Source organism: Phyllobates terribilis, unplaced genomic scaffold, assembly GCF_046119375.1.
Source record: "Phyllobates terribilis strain yellow unplaced genomic scaffold, ASM4611937v1 Scaffold_5__5_contigs__length_657084704, whole genome shotgun sequence".
Classification (NCBI taxonomy): Eukaryota; Metazoa; Chordata; class Amphibia; order Anura; family Dendrobatidae; genus Phyllobates; species Phyllobates terribilis.
Genome location: NW_027362765.1, coordinates 350,798,062 through 350,823,969, shown reverse-complemented (window position 1 = coordinate 350,823,969; position 25,908 = coordinate 350,798,062). Strand labels below are relative to the sequence as shown.

The 25,908-nt window shown below is 43.8% G+C and overlaps 1 protein-coding gene across 3 annotated transcripts in view; it reads left to right on the top strand.

Annotated features, from left to right (window-relative positions):
• Positions 1–25,908, top strand: part of PNLIP (pancreatic lipase) — a 258,925-nt gene that overhangs the window by 226,214 nt on the left and 6,803 nt on the right. For all 3 annotated transcript variants that reach the window (XM_073684626.1, XM_073684627.1, XM_073684628.1), the window contains exons 9-10: positions 14,817–14,935; positions 17,287–17,410. In XM_073684626.1, coding sequence (XP_073540727.1) covers positions 14,817–14,935; positions 17,287–17,410 — 243 coding nt within the window. The remainder of the gene's footprint in view (positions 1–14,816; positions 14,936–17,286; positions 17,411–25,908) is intronic.

Below are 25,908 nucleotides of genomic sequence, written 5' to 3'. Positions count from 1 at the left end.
TCACAGTGATAACTCTCTGAGTACAGATAATGTAGTAGATGTCACCTGCAGTCCTATGTAACACCACAGATAACAGTGATAACTCTCTGAGTACAGATAATATAGTAGATGTCTCCTGCAGTCCTATGTAACACCACAGATAACACAGTGATAACTCTCTGAGTACAGATAATGTAGCAGATGTCACCTGCAGTCCTATGTAACACCACAGATAACAGTGATAACTCTCTGAGTACAGATAATATAGTAGGTGTCTCCTGCAGTCCTATGTAACACCACAGATAACACAGTGATAACTCTCTGAGTACAGATAATGTAGTAGATGTCACCTGCAGTCCCATGTAACACCACAGATAACACAGTGATATCTCTCTGAGTACAGATAATGTAGTAGATGGCTCCTGCAGTCCTATGTAACACCACAGATAACACAGTGATAACTCTCTGAGTGCAGATAATATAGTAGATGTCTCCTGCAGTCCTATGTAACACCACAGATAACATAGTGATAACTCTCTGAGTGCAGATAATGTAGTAGATGTCACCTGCAGTCCCATGTAACACCACAGATAACACAGTGATATCTCTCTGAGTACAGATAATGTAGGAGATGTCACATGCAGTCCTATGTAACACCACAGATAACACAGTGATAACTCTCTGAGTGCAGATAATATAGTAGATGTCTCCTGCAGTCCTATGTAACACCACATATAACACAGTGATAACTCTCTGAGTACAGATAATGTAGTAGATGTCACCTGCAGTCCTATGTAACACCACAGATAACACAGTGATAACTCTCTGAGTACAGATAATGTAGTAGATGTCACCTGCAGTCCTATGTAACACCACAGATAACACAGTGATAACTCTCTGAGTACAGATAATGTAGTAGATGTCACCTGCAGTCCTATGTAACACCACAGATAACACAGTGATAACTCTCTGAGTACAGATAATGTAGTATATGTCTCCTGCAGTCCTATGTAACACCACAGATAACAGTGATAACTCTCTGAGTACAGATAATGTAGTAGATGTCACCTGCAGTCCTGTGTAACACCACAGATAACACAGTGATAACTCTCTGATTACAGATAGTGTAGTAGATGTCACCTGCAGTCCTATGTAACACCACAGATAACACAGTGATAACGCTCTGAGTACAGATAATGTAGTAGATGCCACCTGCAGTCCTATGTAACACCACAGATACACAGTGATAACTCTCTGAGTACAGATAATGTAGTAGATGTCACCTGCAGTCCTATGTAACACCACAGATAACACAGTGATAACTCTCTGGGTACAGATAATGTAGTAGATGTCATCTGCAGTCCTATGTAACACCACAGATACACAGTGATAACTCTCTGAGTACAGATAATGTAGTAGATGTCACCTGCAGTCCTATGTAACAGCACAGATAACACAGTGATAACTCTCTGAGTACAGATAATGTAGTAGATGTCACCTGCAGTCCTATGTAACACCACAGATAACACAGTGATAACTCTCTGAGTGCAGATAATGTAGTAGATGTCACCTGCAGTCCTATGTAACACCACAGATAACACAGTGATAACTCTCTGAGTGCAGATAATGTAGTAGATGTCACCTGTAGTCCTATGTAACACCACCGATAACACAGTGATATCTCTCTGAGTACAGATAATGTAGTAGATGTCACCTGCAGTCCTATGTAACACCACAGATAACACAGTGATAACTCTCTGAATACAGATAATGTAGTAGATGTCATCTGCAGTCCTATGTAACACCACAGATAACACAGTGATAACTCTCTGAGTGCAGATAATGTAGTAGATGTCACCTGCAGTCCTATGTAACACCACAGATAACACAGTGATATCTCTCTGAGTACAGATAATGTAGTAGATGTCACCTGCAGTCCTATGTAACACCACAGATAACACAGTGATAACTCTCTGAGTACAGATAATGTAGTAGATGTCACCCGCAGTCCTATGTAACACCACAGATAACACAGTGATATCTCTCTGAGTAGAGATAATGTAGTAGATGTCACCTGCAGTCCTATGTAACACCACAGATAACACAGTGATAACTCTCTGAATACAGATAATGTAGTAGATGTCATCTGCAGTCCTATGTAACACCACAGATAACACAGTGATAACTCTCTGAGTGCAGATAATGTAGTAGATGTCACCTGCAGTCCTATGTAACACCACAGATAACACAGTGATAACTCTCTGAATACAGATAATGTAGTAGATGTCATCTGCAGTCCTATGTAACACCACAGATAACACAGTGATAACTCTCTGAGTGAAGATAATGTAGTAGATGTCACCTGCAGTCCTATGTAACACCACAGATAACACAGTGATAACTCTCTGAATACAGATAATGTAGTAGATGTCATCTGCAGTCCTATGTAACACCACAGATAACACAGTGATAACTCTCTGAGTGCAGATAATGTAGTAGATGTCACCTGCAGTCCTATGTAACACCACAGATAACACAGTGATAACTCTCTGAGTACAGATAATGTAGTAGATGTCATCTGCAGTCCTATGTAACACCACAGAGAACACAGTGATAACTCCCTGAGTACAGATAATGTAGTAGATGTCACCTGCAGTCCTATGTAACACCACAGATAACAGTGATAACTCTCTGAGTACAGATAATATAGTAGATGTCTCCTGCAGTCCTATGTAACACCACAGATAACACAGTGATAACTCTCTGAGTACAGATAATGTAGTAGATCTCACCTGCAGTCCTATGTAACACCACAGATAACACAGTGATAACTCTCTGAATACAGATAATGTAGTAGATGTCATCTGCAGTCCTATGTAACACCACAGATAACACAGTGATAACTCTCTGAGTACAGATAATGTAGTAGATCTCACCTGCAGTCCTATGTAACACCACAGATAACACAGTGATAACTCTCTGAATACAGATAATGTAGGAGATGTCACCTGCAGTCCTATGTAACACCACAGATAACAGTGATAACTCTCTGAGTACAGATAATATAGTAGATGTCTCCTGCAGTCCTATGTAACACCACAGATAACACAGTGATAACTCTCTGAGTACAGATAATGTAGTAGATCTCACCTGCAGTCCTATGTAACACCACAGATAACACAGTGATAACTCTCTGAATACAGATAATGTAGTAGATGTCATCTGCAGTCCTATGTAACACCACAGATATCACAGTGATAACTCTCTGAGTACAGATAATGTAGTAGATGTCACCTGCAGTCCTATGTAACACCACAGATAACAGTGATAACTCTCTGAGTACAGATAATATAGTAGATGTCTCCTGCAGTCCTATGTAACACCACAGATAACACAGTGATAACTCTCTGAGTACAGATAATGTAGCAGATGTCACCTGCAGTCCTATGTAACACCACAGATAACAGTGATAACTCTCTGAGTACAGATAATATAGTAGGTGTCTCCTGCAGTCCTATGTAACACCACAGATAACACAGTGATAACTCTCTGAGTACAGATAATGTAGTAGATGTCACCTGCAGTCCCATGTAACACCACAGATAACACAGTGATATCTCTCTGAGTACAGATAATGTAGGAGATGTCACATGCAGTCCTATGTAACACCACAGATAACACAGTGATAACTCTCTGAGTGCAGATAATATAGTAGATGTCTCCTGCAGTCCTATGTAACACCACAGATAACATAGTGATAACTCTCTGAGTGCAGATAATGTAGTAGATGTCACCTGCAGTCCCATGTAACACCACAGATAACACAGTGATATCTCTCTGAGTACAGATAATGTAGGAGATGTCACATGCAGTCCTATGTAACACCACAGATAACACAGTGATAACTCTCTGAGTGCAGATAATATAGTAGATGTCTCCTGCAGTCCTATGTAACACCACAGATAACACAGTGATAACTCTCTGAGTACAGATAATGTAGTAGATGTCACCTGCAGTCCCATGTAACACCACAGATAACACAGTGATATCTCTCTGAGTACAGATAATGTAGGAGATGTCACATGCAGTCCTATGTAACACCACAGATAACACAGTGATAACTCTCTGAGTGCAGATAATGTAGTAGATCTCACCTGCAGTCCTATGTAACACCACAGATAACACAGTGATGACTCTCTGAGTACAGATAATGTAGTAGATGTCACCTGCAGTCCTATGTAACACCACAGATAACACAGTGATATCTCTGAGTACAGATAATGTAGTATATGTCACCTGCAGTCCTATGTAACACCACAGATAACACAGTGATAACTCTCTGAGTACAGATAATGTAGTAGATGCTACCTGCAGTCCTATGTAACACCACAGATACACAGTGATAACTCTCTGAGTACAGATAATGTAATAGATGTCATCTGCAGTCCTATGTAACACCACAGATAACACAGTGATAACTCTCTGAGTACAGATAATGTAGTAGATGCCACCTGCAGTCCTATGTAACACCACAGATACACAGTGATAACTCTCTGAGTACAGATAATGTAATAGATGTCACCTGCAGTCCTATGTAACACCACAGATACACAGTGATAACTCTCTGAGTATTGATAATGTAATAGATGTCACCTGCAGTCCTATGTAACACCACAGATAACACAGTGATGACTCTATGAGTACAGATAATGTAGTAGATGTCACCTGCAGTCCTATGTAACAGCACAGACAACACAGTGATGACTCTCTGAGTACAGATAATGTAGTAGATGTCACCTGCAGTCCTATGTAACACCACAGATAACACAGTGATGACTCTCTGAGTACAGATAATGTAGTAGATGTCACCTGCAGTCCTATGTAACACCACAGATAACACAGTGATAACTCTCTGAGTACAGATAATGTAGTAGATGCTACCTGCAGTCCTATGTAACACCACAGATACACAGTGATAACTCTCTGAGTACAGATAATGTAATAGATGTCATCTGCAGTCCTATGTAACACCACAGATAACACAGTGATAACTCTCTGAGTACAGATAATGTAGTAGATGTCACCTGCAGTCCTATGTAACACCACAGATACACAGTGATAACTCTCTGAGTACAGATAATGTAGTAGATGTCACCTGCAGTCCTATGTAACACCACAGATAACACAGTGATAACTCTCTGAGTACAGATAATGTAATAGATGTCACCTGCAGTCCTATGTAACACCACAGATAACACAGTGATATCTCTCTGAGTACAGATAATGTAATAGATGTCACCTGCAGTCCTATGTAACACCACAAATACACAGTGATAACTCTCTGAGTACAGATAATGTAGTAGATGTCACCTGCAGTCCTATGTAACACCACAGATAACACAGTGATAAATCCCTGAGTACAGATAATGTAGTAGATGCTACCTGCAGTCCTATGTAACACCACAGATACACAGTGATAACTCTCTGAGTACAGATAATGTAATAGATATCACCTGCAGTCCTATGTAACACCACAGATAACACAGTGATAACTCTCTGAGTACAGATAATGTAATAGATGTCACCTGCAGTCCTATGTAACACCACAGATACACAGTGATAACTCTCTGAGTACAGATAATGTAGTAGATGTCACCTGCAGTCCTATGTAACACCACAGATAACACAGTGATAACTCTCTGAGTACAGATAATGTAATAGATGTCACCTGCAATCCCATGTAACACCACAGATACACAGTGATAACTCTCTGAGTACAGATAATGTAATAGATGTCACCTGCAGTCCTATGTAACACCACAGATACACAGTGATAACTCTCTGAGTACAGATAATGTAGTAGATGTCCCCTGCAGTCCTATGTAACACCACAGATAACACAGTGATATCTCTCTGAGTACAGATAATGTAGTAGATGTCACCTGCAGTCCTATGTAACACCACAGATACACAGTGATAACTATCTGAGTACAGATAATGTACTAGATGTCACCTGCAGTCCCATGTAACACCACAGAGAACACAGTGATAACTCCCTGAGTACAGATAATGTAGTAGATCTCACCTGCAGTCCTATGTAACACCACAGATAACACAGTGATAACTCTCTGAGTACAGATAATGTAGTAGATGTCACCTGCAGTCCCATGTAACACCACAGAGAACACAGTGATAACTCCGAGTACAGATAATGTAGTAGATGTCACCTGCAGTCCTATGTAACACCACAGATAACACAGTGATAACTCTCTGAGTACAGATAATGTAGTAGATGTCACCTGCAGTCCTATGTAACACCACAGATAACACAGTGATATCTCTCTGAGTACAGATAATGTAGTAGATGTCACCTGCAGTCCTATGTAACACCACAGATAACACAGTGATATCTCTCTGAGTACAGATAATGTAGTAGATGTCACCTGCAGTCCTATGTAACACCACAGATAACACAGTGATAACTCTGAGTACAGATAATGTAGTAGATGTCACCTGCAGTCCTATGTAACACCACAGATAACACAGTGATAACTCTCTGGGTACAGATAATGTAGTAGATGTCACCTGCAGTCCTACGTAACACCACAGATAACACAGTGATAACTCTCTGAGTACAGATAATGTAGTAGATGTCACCTGCAGTCCTATGTAACACCACAGATAACACAGTGATAACTCTCTGAGTACAGATAATGTAGTAGATGTCACCTGCAGTCCTATGTAACACCACAGAGAACACAGTGATAACTCTCTGAGTACAGATAATGTAGTAGATGCTACCTGCAGTCCTATGTAACACCACAGATAACACAGTGATAACTCTCTGAGTACAGATAATGTAGTAGATGTCACCTGCAGTCCTATGTAACACCACAGATAACACAGTGATAACTCTCTGAGTACAGATAATGTAGTAGATGTCACCTGCAGTCCTATGTAACACCACAGATAACACAGTGATAACTCTCTGAGTACAGGTAATGTAGTAGATGTCACTTGCAGTCCTATGTAACACCACAGATAACACAGTGATAACTCTCTGAGTACAGATAATGTAGTAGATGTCACCTGCAGTCCTATGTAACACCACAGATAACACAGTGATAACTCTCTGAGTACAGATAATGTAGTAGATGTCACCTGCAGTCCTATGTAACACCACAGATAACACAGTGATAACTCTCTGAGTACAGATAATGTAGTAGATGTCACCTGCAGTCCTATGTAACACCACAGATAACACAGTGATAACTCTCTGAGTACAGATAATGTAGTAGATGTCACCTGCAGTCCTATGTAACACCACAGATAACACAGTGATAACTCTCTGAGTACAGATAATGTAGTAGATGTCACCTGCAGTCCTATGTAACACCACAGATAACACAGTGATAACTCTCTGAGTACAGATAATGTAGTAGATGTCACCTGCAGTCCTATGTAACACCACAGATAACACAGTGATAACTCTCTGAGTACAGATAATGTAGTAGATGTCACCTGCAGTCCTATGTAACACCACAGATAACACAGTGATAACTCTCTGAGTACAGATAATGTAGTAGATGTCACCTGCAGTCCTATGTAACACCACATATAACACAGTGATAACTCTCTGAGTACAGATAATGTCGTAGATGTCACCTGCAGTCCTATGTAACACCACAGATAACACAGTGATAACTCTCTGAGTACAGATAATGTAGTAGATGTCACCTGCAGTCCTATGTAACACCACAGATACACAGTGATAACTCTCTGAGTACAGATAATGTAGTAGATGTCACCTGCAGTCCTATGTAACACCACATATAACACAGTGATAACTCTCTGAGTACAGATAATGTAGTAGATGTCACCTGCAGTCCTATGTAACATCACAGATAACACAGTGATATCTCTCTGAGTACAGATAATGTAGTAGATGTCACCTGCAGTCCTATGTAACACCACAGATAACACAGTGATAACTCTCTGAGTACAGATAATGTAGTAGATGTCACCTGCAGTCCTATGTAACACCACAGATAACACAGTGATAACTCTCTGAGTACAGATAATGTAGTAGATGTCACCTGCAGTCCTATGTAACACCACAGATACACAGTGATAACTATCTGAGTACAGATAATGTACTAGATGTCACCTGCAGTCCCATGTAACACCACAGAGAACACAGTGATAACTCCCTGAGTACAGATAATGTAGTAGATCTCACCTGCAGTCCTATGTAACACCACAGATAACACAGTGATAACTCTCTGAGTACAGATAATGTAGTAGATGTCACCTGCAGTCCCATGTAACACCACAGAGAACACAGTGATAACTCCCTGAGTACAGATAATGTAGTAGATGTCACCTGCAGTCCTATGTAACACCACAGATAACACAGTGATAACTCTCTGAGTACAGATAATGTAGTAGATGTCACCTGCAGTCCCATGTAACACCACAGAGAACACAGTGATAACTCCGAGTACAGATAATGTAGTAGATGTCACCTGCAGTCCTATGTAACACCACAGATAACACAGTGATAACTCTCTGAGTACAGATAATGTAGTAGATGTCACCTGCAGTCCTATGTAACACCACAGATAACACAGTGATAACTCTGAGTACAGATAATGTAGTAGATGTCACCTGCAGTCCTATGTAACACCACAGATAACACAGTGATAACTCTCTGGGTACAGATAATGTAGTAGATGTCACCTGCAGTCCTATGTAACACCACAGATAACACAGTGATAACTCTCTGAGTACAGATAATGTAGATGTCACCTGCAGTCCTATGTAACACCACAGAGAACACAGTGATAACTCTCTGAGTACAGATAATGTAGTAGATGTCACCTGCAGTCGTATGTAACACCACAGATAACAGTGATAAGTCTCTGAGTACAGGTAATGTAGTAGATGTCACTTGCAGTCCTATGTAACACCACAGATAACACAGTGATAACTCTCTGAGTACAGATAATGTAGTAGATGTCACCTGCAGTCCTATGTAACACCACAGATAACACAGTGATAACTCTCTGAGTACAGGTAATGTAGTAGATGTCACTTGCAGTCCTATGTAACTCCACAGATAACACAGTGATAACTCTCTGAGTACAGATAATGTAGTAGATGTCACCTGCAGTCCTATGTAACACCACAGATAACACAGTGATAACTCTCTGAGTACAGATAATGTAGTAGATGTCACCTGCAGTCCTATGTAACACCACAGATAACACAGTGATAACTCTCTGAGTACAGATAATGTAGTAGATGTCACCTGCAGTCCTATGTAACACCACAGATAACACAATGATAGCTCTCTGAGTACAGATAATGTAGTAGATGTCACCTGCAGTCCTATGTAACACCACAGATAACACAGTGATAACTCTCTGAGTACAGGTAATGTAGTAGATGTCACTTGCAGTCCTATGTAACACCACAGATAACACAGTGATAACTCTCTGAGTACAGATAATGTAGTAGATGTCACCTGCAGTCCTATGTAACACCACAGATAACACAGTGATAACTCTCTGAGTACAGGTAATGTAGTAGATGTCACTTGCAGTCCTATGTAACACCACAGATAACACAGTGATAACTCTCTGAGTACAGGTAATGTAGTAGATGTCACTTGCAGTCCTATGTAACACCACAGATAACACAGTGATAACTCTCTGAGTACAGATAATGTAGTAGATGTCACCTGCAGTCCTATGTAACACCACAGATAACACAGTGATAACTCTCTGAGTACAGATAATGTAGTAGATGTCACCTGCAGTCCTATGTAACACCACAGATAACACAATGATAGCTCTCTGAGTACAGGTAATGTAGTAGATGTCACTTGCAGTCCTATGTAACACCACAGATAACACAGTGATAACTCCTTGAGTACAGATAATGTAGTAGATGTCACCTGCAGTCCTATGTAACACCACAGATAACACACTGATATCTATCTGTGTACAGATAATGTAGTAGATGTCACCTGCAGTCCTATGTAACACCACAGATAACACAGTGATAACTCTGAGTACAGATAATGTAGTAGATGTCACCTGCAGTCCTATGTAACACCACAGATAACACAGTGATAACTCTCTGGTTACAGATAATGTAGTAGATGTCACCTGCAGTCCTATGTAACACCACAGATAACACAGTGATAACTCTGAGTACAGATAATGTAGTAGATGTCACCTGCAGTCCTATGTAACACCACAGATAACACAGTGATAACTCTCTGAGTACAGATAATGTAGTAGATGTCACCTGCAGTCCTATGTAACACCACAGATAACACAGTGATAACTCTCTGAGTACAGATAATGTAGTAGATGTCACCTGCAGTCCTATGTAACACCACAGATAACACAGTGATAACTCTCTGAGTACAGATAATGTAGTAGATGTCACCTGCAGTCCTATGTAACACCACAGATAACACAGTGATAACTCTCTGAGTACAGATAATGTAGTAGATGTCACCTGCAGTCCTATGTAACACCACAGATAACACAGTGATAACTCTCTGTGTACAGATAATGTAGTAGATGTCACCTGCAGTCCTATGTAACACCACATATAACACAGTGATAACTCTCTGAGTACAGATAATGTAGTAGATGTCACCTGCAGTCCTATGTAACATCACAGATAACACAGTGATATCTCTCTGAGTACAGATAATGTAGTAGATGTCACCTGCAGTCCTATGTAACACCACAGATAACACAGTGATAACTCTCTGAGTACAGATAATGTAGTAGATGTCACCTGCAGTCCTATGTAACACCACAGATAACACAGTGATAACTCTCTGAGTACAGATAATGTAGTAGATGTCACCTGCAGTCCTATGTAACACCACATATAACACAGTGATAACTCTCTGAGTACAGATAATGTAGTAGATGTCACCTGCAGTCCTATGTAACACCACAGATAACACAGTGATAACTCTCTGAGTACAGATAATGTAGTAGATGTCACCTGCAGTCCTATGTAACACCACAGATAACACAGTGATAACTCTCTGATTACAGATAGTGTAGTAGATGTCACCTGCAGTCCTATGTAACACCACAGATAACACAGTGATAACGCTCTGAGTACAGATAATGTAGTAGATGCCACCTGCAGTCCTATGTAACACCACAGATACACAGTGATAACTCTCTGAGTACAGATAATGTAGTAGATGTCACCTGCAGTCCTATGTAACAGCACAGATAACACAGTGATAACTCTCTGAGTACAGATAATGTAGTAGATGTCACCTGCAGTCCTATGTAACACCACAGATAACACAGTGATAACTCTCTGAGTGCAGATAATGTAGTAGATGTCACCTGTAGTCCTATGTAACACCACAGATAACACAGTGATATCTCTCTGAGTACAGATAATGTAGTAGATGTCACCTGCAGTCCTATGTAACACCACAGATAACACAGTGATAACTCTCTGAGTACAGATAATGTAGTAGATGTCACCCGCAGTCCTATGTAACACCACAGATAACACAGTGATATCTCTCTGAGTAGAGATAATGTAGTAGATGTCACCTGCAGTCCTATGTAACACCACAGATAACACAGTGATAACTCTCTGAATACAGATAATGTAGTAGATGTCATCTGCAGTCCTATGTAACACCACAGATAACACAGTGATAACTCTCTGAGTGCAGATAATGTAGTAGATGTCACCTGCAGTCCTATGTAACACCACAGATAACACAGTGATAACTCTCTGAATACAGATAATGTAGTAGATGTCATCTGCAGTCCTATGTAACACCACAGATAACACAGTGATAACTCTCTGAGTGCAGATAATGTAGTAGATGTCACCTGCAGTCCTATGTAACACCACAGATAACACAGTGATAACTCTCTGAATACAGATAATGTAGTAGATGTCACCTGCAGTCCTATGTAACACCACAGATAACACAGTGATAACTCTCTGAGTGCAGATAATGTAGTAGATGTCACCTGTAGTCCTATGTAACACCACAGATAACACAGTGATATCTCTCTGAGTACAGATAATGTAGTAGATGTCACCTGCAGTCCTATGTAACACCACAGATAACACAGTGATAACTCTCTGGGTACAGATAATGTAGTAGATGTCACCTGCAGTCCTATGTAACACCACAGATAACACAGTGATAACTCTCTGAGTGCAGATAATGTAGTAGATGTCACCTGAAGTCCTATGTAACACCACAGATAACACAGTGATAACTCTCTGAGTGCAGATAATGTAGTACATGTCACCTGTAGTCCTATGTAACACCACAGATAACACAGTGATATCTCTCTGAGTACAGATAATGTAGTAGATGTCACCTGCAGTCCTATGTAACACCACAGATAACACAGTGATAACTCTCTGAATACAGATAATGTAGTAGATGTCATCTGCAGTCCTATGTAACACCACAGATAACACAGTGATAACTCTCTGAGTGCAGATAATGTAGTAGATGTCACCTGCAGTCCTATGTAACACCACAGATAACACAGTGATATCTCTCTGAGTACAGATAATGTAGTAGATGTCACCTGCAGTCCTATGTAACACCACAGATAACACAGTGATAACTCTCTGAGTACAGATAATGTAGTAGATGTCATCTGCAGTCCTATGTAACACCACAGATATCACAGTGATAACTCTCTGAGTACAGATAATGTAGTAGATGTCACCTGCAGTCCTATGTAACACCACAGATAACAGTGATAACTCTCTGAGTACAGATAATATAGTAGATGTCTCCTGCAGTCCTATGTAACACCACAGATAACACAGTGATAACTCTCTGAGTACAGATAATGTACTAGATCTCACCTGCAGTCCTATGTAACACCACAGATAACACAGTGATAACTCTCTGAATACAGATAATGTAGTAGATGTCATCTGCAGTCCTATGTAACACCACAGATAACACAGTGATAACTCTCTGAGTACAGATAATGTAGTAGATCTCACCTGCAGTCCTATGTAACACCACAGATAACACAGTGATAACTCTCTGAATACAGATAATGTAGGAGATGTCACCTGCAGTCCTATGTAACACCACAGATAACAGTGATAACTCTCTGAGTACAGATAATATAGTAGATGTCTCCTGCAGTCCTATGTAACACCACAGATAACACAGTGATAACTCTCTGAGTACAGATAATGTAGTAGATCTCACCTGCAGTCCTATGTAACACCACAGATAACACAGTGATAACTCTCTGAATACAGATAATGTAGTAGATGTCATCTGCAGTCCTATGTAACACCACAGATATCACAGTGATAACTCTCTGAGTACAGATAATGTAGTAGATGTCACCTGCAGTCCTATGTAACACCACAGATAACAGTGATAACTCTCTGAGTACAGATAATATAGTAGATGTCTCCTGCAGTCCTATGTAACACCACAGATAACACAGTGATAACTCTCTGAGTACAGATAATGTAGCAGATGTCACCTGCAGTCCTATGTAACACCACAGATAACAGTGATAACTCTCTGAGTACAGATAATATAGTAGGTGTCTCCTGCAGTCCTATGTAACACCACAGATAACACAGTGATAACTCTCTGAGTACAGATAATGTAGTAGATGTCACCTGCAGTCCCATGTAACACCACAGATAACACAGTGATATCTCTCTGAGTACAGATAATGTAGGAGATGTCACATGCAGTCCTATGTAACACCACAGATAACACAGTGATAACTCTCTGAGTGCAGATAATATAGTAGATGTCTCCTGCAGTCCTATGTAACACCACAGATAACATAGTGATAACTCTCTGAGTGCAGATAATGTAGTAGATGTCACCTGCAGTCCCATGTAACACCACAGATAACACAGTGATATCTCTCTGAGTACAGATAATGTAGGAGATGTCACATGCAGTCCTATGTAACACCACAGATAACACAGTGATAACTCTCTGAGTGCAGATAATATAGTAGATGTCTCCTGCAGTCCTATGTAACACCACAGATAACACAGTGATATCTCTCTGAGTACAGATAATGTAGTAGATGTCACCTGCAGTCCTATGTAACACCACAGATAACACAGTGATAACTCTCTGATACAGATAATGTAGTAGATGTCGCCTGCAGTCCTATGTAACACCACATATAACACAGTGATAACTCTCTGAGTACAGATAATGTAGTAGATGCCACCTGCAGTCCTATGTAACACCACAGATAACACAGTGATAACTCTCTGAGTACAGGTAATGTAGTAGATGTCACCTGCAGTCCTATGTAACACCACAGATAACACAGTGATAACTCTCTGAGTACAGATAATGTAGTAGATGTCACCTGCAGTCCTATGTAACACCACAGATAACACAGTGATAACTCTCTGAGTACAGGTAATGTAGTAGATGTCACCTGCAGTCCTATGTAACACCACAGATAACACAGTGATAACTCTCGGAGTACAGATAATGTAGTAGATGTCACCTGCAGTCCTATGTAACACCACAGATAACACAGTGATAACTCTCTGAGTACAGATAATGTAGTAGATGTCACCTGCAGTCCTATGTAACACCACAGATAACACAGTGATAACTCTCTGAGTACAGATAATGTAGTAGATGTCACCTGCAGTCCTATGTAACACCACAGATAACACAGTGATAACTCTCTGAGTACAGATAATGTAGTAGATGTCACCTGCAGTCCTATGTAACACCACAGATAATCTGGTTCTCCATTGTGACCTTTTTCTTATGTTTCCGGCAGGTACTCGGGATTTCGCCGCCTGCAATCACTTGCGCAGTTACAAGTATTATTCGGAGACTATTTTGAAGCCGGACGCCTTTGTTGGGTTCCCCACTTCCAGTTACAGCTCCTTCTCCTCGGTAAGGAATGGGGGTCCGGGGGTCCCATAGTCAGGGACAGTTTCAGACAAGTGAGGCCCCAAATGTCGTCATATCAGGGAAGCTCTTAGTGGCGTAGCTCGGGGTTCATCTCAGGGGGTGAAACAGCTGAGTGACCCCTAACCGGCAACCCTGATTACAGCTATGGTGGCGCACCCTAATAGTGGATGTAGGAGACCCCCAGCAGATGATCGCGCTGTTACTGAAAATAATCTCAATACAAAGACCAGCACTGATATTACCGCCATATGGTGACTATATAGTGGTAGATACCAGTGCTGCAGAACATATAGAGATCACAGCACAGTTATATATAGGGACTTACAGCTGACGTTCTTTCTGATGGAGTCTTTCACTTTTCTCGTCTTTTCCATCTGGCCCAGACCGCCATGACAACTTCTCCATCCAGGACTCGTCTACAGAGATTACAGCACAGACACATCTGACTTCTCACATCTCCAGCCCCGTCCCCATCTATCTGCAACCTGCACAAACTCCTCATCCTGCTGATCCCCCAATACTGAGCCCCCGCTGCTGTATGTGACCCTATTACTGCCCCAGATAATAATGTGCCAGCTGTGCCCCCACAGTTATATCCACCACTGTGCCCCTTACATAGTAACACTGCCTCTTTTGTGCCCTCTAGATGGTAAAATTGACATTGCCCCCTAGAAAATATTAATTCCCTGTGCAAGTGTCCTAGAACACAGTGTCCACATTTTGCCCCTAGAAAGTAATAATGCCCCATGTGCATCTTTGATGGTCACAATGCCCCGAGTGCCCCTATAACAATAATGCTTCTTAAGTGCCCACTTAACATGTAATCATGTCCCCGAGAAACCCAGTGTACAACTCCTCTATACACAGTATGATAGGCCCACAGTTCCCCATGCACAATATATTAGGCCCACAGCTCCCCTACACACAGTATAATGGGCCCACAACTCCTCTATACACAATATAGTGAACTGACAGCTCACCTATACACAGTATAATGCCCTCACAGCTCCACTTTACACAGTATGATGGCCCACAGCTCCCCTATACACAGTATGATGTCCCCACATCTCCCCTATACACAGCATGATGTTCCCACAGCCTCCCTGTATACAGTATGATGGACCAACAGCTCCATTATATACAATATGATGGGCCCACAGCTCCCCTATATGCAGTATATTGGGCCAACAGCTCTTCTATACACAGTATAATGGTCCCACAGCTCCCTAAATACAGTATGATATCCTCACTGCTCCCCCAAAGCACAGCATAATGACCCCCACAGTAGCCCTCACACTGCATAATGGCCCCCACTTTATTATGGTCCCCACAGTAGCCCTCAAATTGTATGGCGTGATCCGATCTGAGTGTCGGCACGGCGTGATCCGATCTGAGTGTCGGCACGGCGTGATCCGATCAGAGTGTCGGCACGGCGTGGTCCGATCAGAGTGTCAGCACGGCGTGGTCCGATCAGAGTGTCGGCACGGCGTGGTCCGATCAGAGTGTCGGCACGGCGTGGTCCGATCTGAGTGTCGGCACGGCGTGATCCGATCTGAGTGTCGGCACGGCGTGATCCGATCTGAGTGTCGGCACGGCGTGATCCGATCAGAGTGTCGGCACGGCGTGGTCCGATCAGAGTGTGTCGGCACGGCGTGGTCCGATCAGAGTGTGTCGACACGGGTGGTACGATCAGAGTGTGTCGGCACGGCGTCGTCCGATCAGAGTGTGCCGGCACGGCGTGGTCCGATCAGAGTGTGCCGGCACGGCGTGATCCGATCAGAGTGTGTCGGCACGGCGTGATCCGATCAGAGTGTGTCGGCACGGCGTGATCCGATCAGAGAGTGTCGGCACGGCGTGATCCGATCAGAGTGTGTCGGCACGGCGTGATCCGATCAGAGTGTGTCGGCACGGCGTGATCCGATCAGAGTGTGTCGGCACGGCGTGATCCGATCAGAGAGTGTCGGCACGGCGTGATCCGATCAGAGTGTGTCGGCACGGCGTGATCCGATCAGAGTGTGTCGGCACGGCGTGATCCGATCAGAGTGTGTCGGCACGGCGTGATCCGATCAGAGTGTGTCGGCACGGCGTGATCCGATCAGAGTGTGTCGGCACGGCGTGATCTGACACACTCCCAATCCCAATCCCGTGTCACATAAAGCTCCAGATCTGCCAGGACAAGGGGAAATCTGCGTCACATCCCTCGTGCCAGGACTGGACGCAATGCTGGCCGCACTCAGATCTCCCAGAACCAGAAGGGAAAAGCTGGAGGAGACTTCCGATATTTTCGGGGTAGTAGCCTTTATGGGATGTTACTTATTTCTGCTTTGTTCCAGGGTTCGGGGTTCCCGTGCCCCAGTGGGGGCTGCCCATTAATGGGACACTTTGCAGATAGTTACAAGGGCGCCTCTGGCCAGAAGTTCTACCTCAACACCGGCGATACGACTTCCAGCTTCGCTCGTAAGTGTCACATCCTGATGTAATAATCATTTAATAGAAGTTCTACAACGACGTAACTAAGAACTTTCCAGCTGATTTTGTGTCTCAGTTGTGAACCATTTTCCAAGCTATTCACATGAGGTCTCTGTGTAGAATACGTTCCGAGGTCAATACCAAGAGAGCCCGTAGATACCAAAGGGAAAAGACAGATGCGTAAGTCACGTCACAGTCCAGGGTCAATATCAAGAGAGAGCAGAACAAAGCCAAAGGACAAGACAAGGAGGTAGTCAGAACACGGTCAGACATATCATCTTTAACAGTGTTCCAAAATCAGCCATTTCTGCCTTCCATTTTGTTGCAGTGTGTCGGTGAAGCTATTCACACTAGGTCTCTGTGTAGAATAATATTAGTAAATTACAGGCCTGCTATTTAAAACCAGGGTTCTCTGTCAGACATATCACATATAACTGCGTTATAAAATCAGTCATTTCTCATGAACGTGGAAAATATTGTCCTCCATTTAAAATGGGCAAGGTGCGTGGCAATGGACGGGGAAGTGGACATGATGATGGTGCTAGCAGAGGCCGAGGACGTGGCCGTGGGCAAGCTGAAATTGTGCCACAACAAACACCCACATCTTGTCGCTCGACTTTCCTGTCCCAATTCCTAGGGGACCGCAGCACACCACTATTGACCACAGAGAAGTGTCAAAAGGTTGTTGGTTGGATAGCGGATAATGTTTCCAGTCACTTTGCCACCACCACCACCACCACCTTGTCTTCCACACGTCTCAGTAGCCGTGAGTCTGGACCGCATATTCCTCACCCTGATCCTCCTTCCTCCCACCATGCCGAGTGCCCGGAGATAACTGATCCCACACTTGGACACTCTGAAGTGCTGTTCACTTTTCCATTTATAGATTCGGGCCCGGCCAGCTTCAAGTGAGTCAAGAAGAGAATGCGTGTAGCGATGCCCAAATATTGGAGCAGCCATGGTCACACGAAGGCAACGGAAGGAAAGGGCAATTACTGTCACAAGAGGTGGATGATGATGATGAGACACAATTGCCAGAAAGTCAGGAGAAGGACCAGCATGCGGAAGTGGAAGATGAGGTGGTGGATGATCTAGTAACTGACCCAACCTGGCAGGAGGACATGCAGAGCGAGGACAGCAGCACACCGGGGGAGGGAGGCAGAGCACCCCAACAGGCAGGAAGAAACAGTGTGGTGGCCGCAGACACAAGGCGGGAAAGCGCTCCTCGTATTGCCAACACAACTGTAGTTGCCAGTACAACTGTTAGGTCTTCCCGAGTCTGGTTATTTTTTAAAGACTCTGCCAATAACCCCAAAAAGGCCATTTGCACCACCTGCCAGGTCAGCATCAGCAGGGGTAGCAAAACTAGCAGCCTGACTCGTGCCGGCGATTAGTATACATGCAGTCACATGCCGACTAGACTTGCGTGGCCTCACTCAATGAAAATGAATTGGGCAAGGCCGGACACGTCTAGTCGAAATGTGGCCAGAAGTATAAAAGTCGCATACTTGTGGTGACATGACCGTCCACTCTTGCCACGGCAAATGAGAATCCTAAAAGTGTGCAGTGCAGACGCTGTGAGAATTCAGAAGCTTGCCGTCACACATACAGTTATATGAAAAAGTTTGGGCACCCCTATTAATCTTAAGCTTAATGTTTTATAGAAATTGGTGTTTTTGCAGCAGCTCTTTTAGTTTGATCTATGTAATAACTGTTGGACACAGTAATGTTTCTACCTTGAAATGAGGTTTATTGTACTAACAGAAAATGTGCAATCTGCATTCAAACAAAATTTGACAGGTGAATAAGTATGGGCACCTCACCAGAAAAGTGACAGTAATATTTAGTAGATCCTCCTTTTGCCTCTAGTCGCTTCCTGTAGCTTTTAATGAGTTCCTGGATCCTGGATGAAGGTATTTTTGACCATTCCTCTTTACAAAACAATTCCAGTTCCTGTAAGTTTGATGGTCGCCGAGCATGGACAGCCCTCTTCACATGATCCCACAGATGTTCAATGATATTCAGGTCTGGGGACTGGGATGGCCATTCCAGAACATTGACATTGTTCCTCTGCATGAATGCCTGAGTAGATTTGGATCGGTGTTTTGGATCATTGTCTTGCTGAAAGATCCATCCCCTGCGTAACTTCAACTTTATCACTGATTCTTGAACATTATTGTCAAGAATCTGCTGATACTGAGTGGAATCCATGCGTCCCTCAACTTTATCAAGATTCCCGGTTTCGGCATTGGCCACACAGCCCCAAAGCATGATGGAACCTCCACCAAATTTTACTGTGGGTAGCAAGTGTTTTTCTTGGAATGCTGTGTTTTTTTGCCGCCATGCATAACGCCTGTTTGTATGACCAAACAACTCAATCCTGGTTTCATCAGTCCACAGGACCTTCTTCCAAAAATAAGTTGGCTTCTCCAAATGTGCTTTTGCATACCTCAGCCGACTCTGTTTGTGGCGTGCTTGCAGAAACGGCTTCTTTCGCATCACTCTCCCATACAGCTTCTCCTTGTGCAAAGTGCGTTGTATAGTTGACCGATGCACAGTGACACCATCTGCAGCAAGTTGATGCTGCAGCTCTCTGGAGGTGGTCTGAGGATTGTCCTTGACTGATCTCACCATTCTTCTTCTCTGCCTTTCTGATGTTTTTCTTGGCCTGCCACTTCTGGCCTTAACAAGAACTGTCCCTGTGTTCTTCCATTTCCTTACTATGTTCCTCACAGTGGAAACTGACAGGTTAAATCACTGAGACAGCTTTTTATATCCTTCCACTGAACAACTATGTTGAATAATCTTTGTTTTCAGATCATTTGACAGTTGTTTTGAGGAGCCCATGATGCCACTCTTCAGAGGAGATTCAAACAGGAGAACAACTTGCAAGTGGCCACTTTAAGTAGCTTTTCTCATGATTGCATACACCTGGCTATGAAGTTCAAAGCTCAATGAGGTTACAAAATAAAAAAAAGTGCTTTAGTAAGTCAGTAAAAAGTAGGTAGGAGTATTTAAAACAAGAAAATGATAAGGGTGCCAATACTTATGCACCTGTCAAATGTTGTTTAAATGCAGATTGCACATTTTCTGTTAGTACAATAAACCTAATTTCAAGGCAGAAACATTACTGTGTCCAACAGTTATTACATATATCAAACTGAAATAGCTGCTGCAAAAACACCAATTTGTATAAAACATTAAGCTTAAGATTAATAGGGGTGCCCAAACTTTTTCATATAACTGTAGTGACTTAAGACTTTGATCTCAAACCTGGACAAGCCCGTTAATTATTAAATGAAGCCCTGTCGCCAATCCTAACAGCGAGTAATATCCTCACTGTCAGGATTCGGCTCGGCTTGAAGGTTCCATCAGTCATCACATAGTCACGTCGCTGCGGTTTTCATACTTATGGTCACGTGACAACGAGCTTTTCTTCCTGCTTCTCTCAGAGAGAATTAGGAATAGCAGCTCATCGGCACGTGACTAAGGCCACAGCCCCACTATCAGTATCTGGTCAGTATTTGGTCAGTATTCGGTCAGTATTTTTTCTCAGGAGTGGGAGCCAAAACCAGGTGAGGAATAATCAGAGAAAAGGTAGAATAGAAACAAGTCACCAATTCTGCATTTATCACCCACTCCTGAGAAAAAATACTGACCGAATACTGACCAGATACTGATAGTGGGGCCGTGGCCTTAGTGTGCAAATCGCATATGTGCTGGAGAAGGAGCGGGGGGCGGGGGGGCGGGTGCCAAACTCAATTCTTGCCCCAGGTGCTATAAAATCTAGACACACCTCTGGCAAGGGGCTTTAAAGTTCCTCCAAATTTTTGGCAGCCGTTGGACTCACTGCATACGCTTTAACTGTATAACAGACTCTCTCCTTTCTAATGGGAACATGTCGCTACTGTGGCCCTGCTCTATGTGTCTTTAAATTCTTAGTGGGGTTATTCCTACATTTTGGCAACCTTTATAATGGGAACATTTTTTTTACTGAGACCCTCCTCTATGTCTCTTCAAAGGGGTATTGGGTTGCATCCAAATTTTTGGCAGCCCTTGCAGTCACTGCATACGCAATAACAGTATAGGAGACCCACTCTTTAATAATGGGAACAACAAAGCATAGCCGGCTGATGACCCTTTAAGAATAGTAAAACTGTAAAAATAGTGTTTGTGACTTTCACAATCCCTTCTTCATAAATGAAACAGGATGTGTCTGATGATATCTCACACCACATGGCCAGATAAGGTTGTAAAATGTTAAAATGACATTTCCCAGTGAATGCATTTGTCACGGTTGAAAGCAATACAAAAGTGCAAAAACGCATCAAAAACGCTACGTGTGAACATAGCCCAAGGTGTGGAGGAGTATTTTTGTTTTTGGTTATTTATTTTGGCTTATATACAAGTCACTACCCTGGAAAGGATGTTCCTTAACATATTTCCCAGGAAAATCCATTTTGGTTTAGTTTTTGTATGTTTTATTGTGAGTCCGTAAAAGTGGCGTAATACTCTGACAACGTTGTTGACAGCGGTGACCTGGGAGTTACAGATGCTTCCAGGGGTCTTCCCCATGCTGTTCCCATGTCATTTGAGCACTGTTCCCATCGATTTGGGCAATTTTTCGGTCCTCTGCAGACCGCCGGGGGGCCGCTAGAAAAATGCTCGAGTTTCCCATAGACTTACATTGGGCTCGTTACTCGGACTGAGCACCGGAGTATTCCAACGAGCACCCGATCACTATAAGGAAACATTGTGGTTACATCACAGGCTGAAAACCTTGTCTTGACCTTGTTCTGCTCACAGAGCCGAGGGCTTGTGATGATGTATCCAGTGTGGACTCATTGATACGTCACCGACACGGAAACATTGTATCGAGTGCTGTGTTCACATCACAAATGGTCGTCCAGACTGGATACAAGTGCAGAAGCCTCAATGTCCAATCACTAATATTTACTAAGAGGGGAATATAATAATATGTAATTAGTGATGAGCGAGCATGTTCGCTACTGCTCGGTGCTCGCCCATCTCACTGCTCGGCGCTCGCTGAGTATTTCCGGGTTACTCGGCGGGAGCTCGGGACTCCTCCCTGCATGTTTGGCGCTCTTTAGAGAACCAATGAACATGCAGGGATTGCCTGCCATGCACTGTAATGCCGTAGCCATGTTGGTTGTGGCATTACAGTGATTGGCTGGCCGCACAGCGTCATCAGGTGTATATCAGTCCTGGCACCGCCATGCTCGTCACAGTCACTCCGGATCAGACAGTGTAGGGAGAGGTGCTGCTGCTGAGCGAGGGAGAGATTTACTTGTTTCTAGTTAGTGTAGGTGTACAGACTATATTAGAGACACATATCCATCTCAACAAACAGTCCTTCTGAGGACTAATCCATCTGCAGAGATATCAGGCAGGCAGTGTATATAGGCAGGCAGGCTATATAGCTGACTGCAGTGCACATAGCACAAGAGGCTCCATTCCAGTTCTGCCTTCTGCTGCTGCTGTTAGATATTTCTAGACATAGCCCCAGGTCTCAGGGGCCAGGAATACTTTTTTTTGGATCTTATACCTCATTATTTGCTTAAAAAGCAATCCAGAGAACACTGTTTTTCTGCGCCATTTGCTTGTTGGCACTGCAGAATACAGCCAGGTCCTTTCCATATTACAGCGCTAAAAATCCAGCTATTTAAAACGGTGGTTTGCCCGTCACACGGATCACATATAATTGCGCTGAAAATTCTGCCATTTCTGGCCTCCATTAAAAATTTCTTTCAGTTTGTCAGTGAAGCAATTGACACCAGTTTGCTGTTCAAAATAGTTACCTACAGGCCAGGTATTTAAAACTGTGGTTTGTCCGTCACACGGTTCACATATAAGTTCGCTCCAAATTCAGTCATTTGTTGTGAACGTGGAAGATTTTATCCTCCATTTAAAATGGGCAAGTCGCGTGGCAAGGGATGAGAAACTGGATGTAATGGTGATGATGGTGCATGCAGAGGCCGAGGCCGTGGGCAAGCTGAAATTGTGCCACAACAAACACCCACATCTTCTCGCTCGACCTTCCTGTCCCAATTAATAGGGGACCGCAGAACATCATTATTGAACACAGAGCAGTGTGAAAAGGTTATTGGTTGGATAACAGATAATGCTTCAAGTCACTTTGCCACCACCACCACCACCACCCTGTCTTCCACACGGTCAAGTCTCAGTAGCCGTGAGTCTGGACCGCATATTCCTCACCCTGAACCTCCTTCCTCCCACCATTCCAAGTGCCTGGAGACAACTGATCCCACAATTGGACACTCCGAAGAGCTGTTCACTTTCCCATTTATAGATTCGGGCCTCTCGCCCTGTCCACATGAAGCGGGGCAAGAGGAGATCGCATGTAGCGATGCCCAAATATTTGAGCAGTCACGGTAACACAAAGGCGACGGTGGGAAAGTGTCACAAGAGGTTGACGATGATGAGACACTATTGCCAGAAAGTCAGGAGGAGGACCTGAGTGCGGAAGTGGAAGATGAGGTGGTGGATAATATAGTAACTGACCCAACCTGGCAGGAGGACATGCAGAGCGAGGACAGCAGCACACAGGGGGAGAGAGGCAGAGCACCCCAACAGGCAGGAAGAAGCAGCGTGGTGGCCGCAGAAAGAAGGCAGGCAACCGTTCCTGTAACACAAACACGAAGGAAGTTGCCAGTACAAATGTTAGGTCTTCACGAGTCTAGTTATTTTTTCTGCCGATAACCACAAAAAGGCCATTTGCACCACCTGCCAGGCCAGCATCAGCAAGGGTGGCAAAACGACCAGTCTGACCACCACCAGCATGATCAGGCACATGGCAGCAAAGCACCCGACTTTGTGGGCCAAACCACAGGGTCCAGGAACAGTGTCTGCAGGTGGCACCATTGCTTCTTCCGTTATTGTGCATTCAAGCCAATCTCCTGTCCATGGTGCATGCGAAGATGCCTCCTGCCCTGCACCTGTCGTTGCACACTCTCAAGTAGCAGCATCAGGAAGCACGTCCACATCCTTGTCCCAGCGCAGCGTTCAGTTGTCCATACTTCAGTCCTTGGAACGCAAGTGCAAATACACAGCCAACACCCCACAGGCCACAGTACTAAATTCCCACATTTCACGACTGCTTGCGCTCGAAATTTCGCCTTTTAGGCTCGTGGAGATGGAAACATTTCAGAACCTGATGGTGGCGGCCGTCCCTTGGTACTCGGTTCCCAGTCTCCACTATTTCTCCTGGTGTGCCGTCCCCGCATTACACAAGCACGTGTCCCAAAACATTAGCCGTGCCCTCAACAACGCAGTTACCGGGAAAGTCCACCTAACCATGGACACTTGGACAAGTGCTTGTGGGCAGGGACGGTACATCTCGCTGATGGCACACTGGGTTAACATAGTGGAAGCCGGGACGCAGTTGGACCTTGGGACGGAACACATCCTCCTGACGCCAAGGATTGTGGGCCCTAGGTCAGTCAGGGCTGCCCGCACAGTCTACTGCTCCTGCACCTCATCCTCCTCAGCCTCCTCCTCCTCTTCAGCTTCCATCTCCGAAATGACCACATCAGTCACAAGCTGGAAGCACTGCTGCACTGCCTCGACCAAGTGGCAACAGGCTGTGCTGAAGCTAATATGCTTAGGTGACAAACCGCACAATGCTGAAGAGTTGTGAACAGCCCTGAAAGAGCAGGCAGATCTGTGGCTCACACCGCTGAACCTACAGCCAGGCATGGTCGTGTGTGACAATGGCCGGAACCTGGTGGTGGCTCTGAGGCGAGGCGAGCTCACACACGTACCATGCCTCGCCCATATGCTTAACCTCGTGGTTCATCTGTTTCTCAAATCCTACCAGGAGCTGCTGGATCTGCTTGTTAAAGTACGCTGCCTGTGTGCCCATTTTAGAAAGTCACCTACAGCCACCCTAGCCGTGTTTCAGCAGCGTTTGCAGCTTCCGGCTCACAGACTGGTGTGTGATGTCCCCACACGTTGGAACTCTACACTGCAGATGTTGGAAAGGATTTGTGAGCAGAAGAGAGCACTTGTTGAGTACCAGCATCAACAAGGCCGTCGGTATTCAGTTCAGACTCCACACATAAGACCTCAGGAGTGGACAAGTCTGTCAGACATCTGTACCTTCATTCAAAACTTTGAGGACTCCACCCAGATGGTGAGCGGCGATGACGCCATAATTAGCATCACCATCCCGCTTCTCTGTCTTCTGAAACGCTCTCTGCTCACAATCAAAGAGGATGCATTGCAGGCGGAGCACGATGAGATGGAGCAAGGAACTATTCAGGGTGATTACACGCAGCCAAGCCTCATCTCATCCCAACGTGGATTGGGTGACAATGAGGAAGAAGAGGAGGAGGAGCTAGTTTTATGTACTATAGAAAGTACTACTTGCACAACTGTCATACCGTCTGTTCAACGTGGATTGCCAGAGGACAGAGGGGAGGAGGAGAGCATGGTCAGTCATTTTC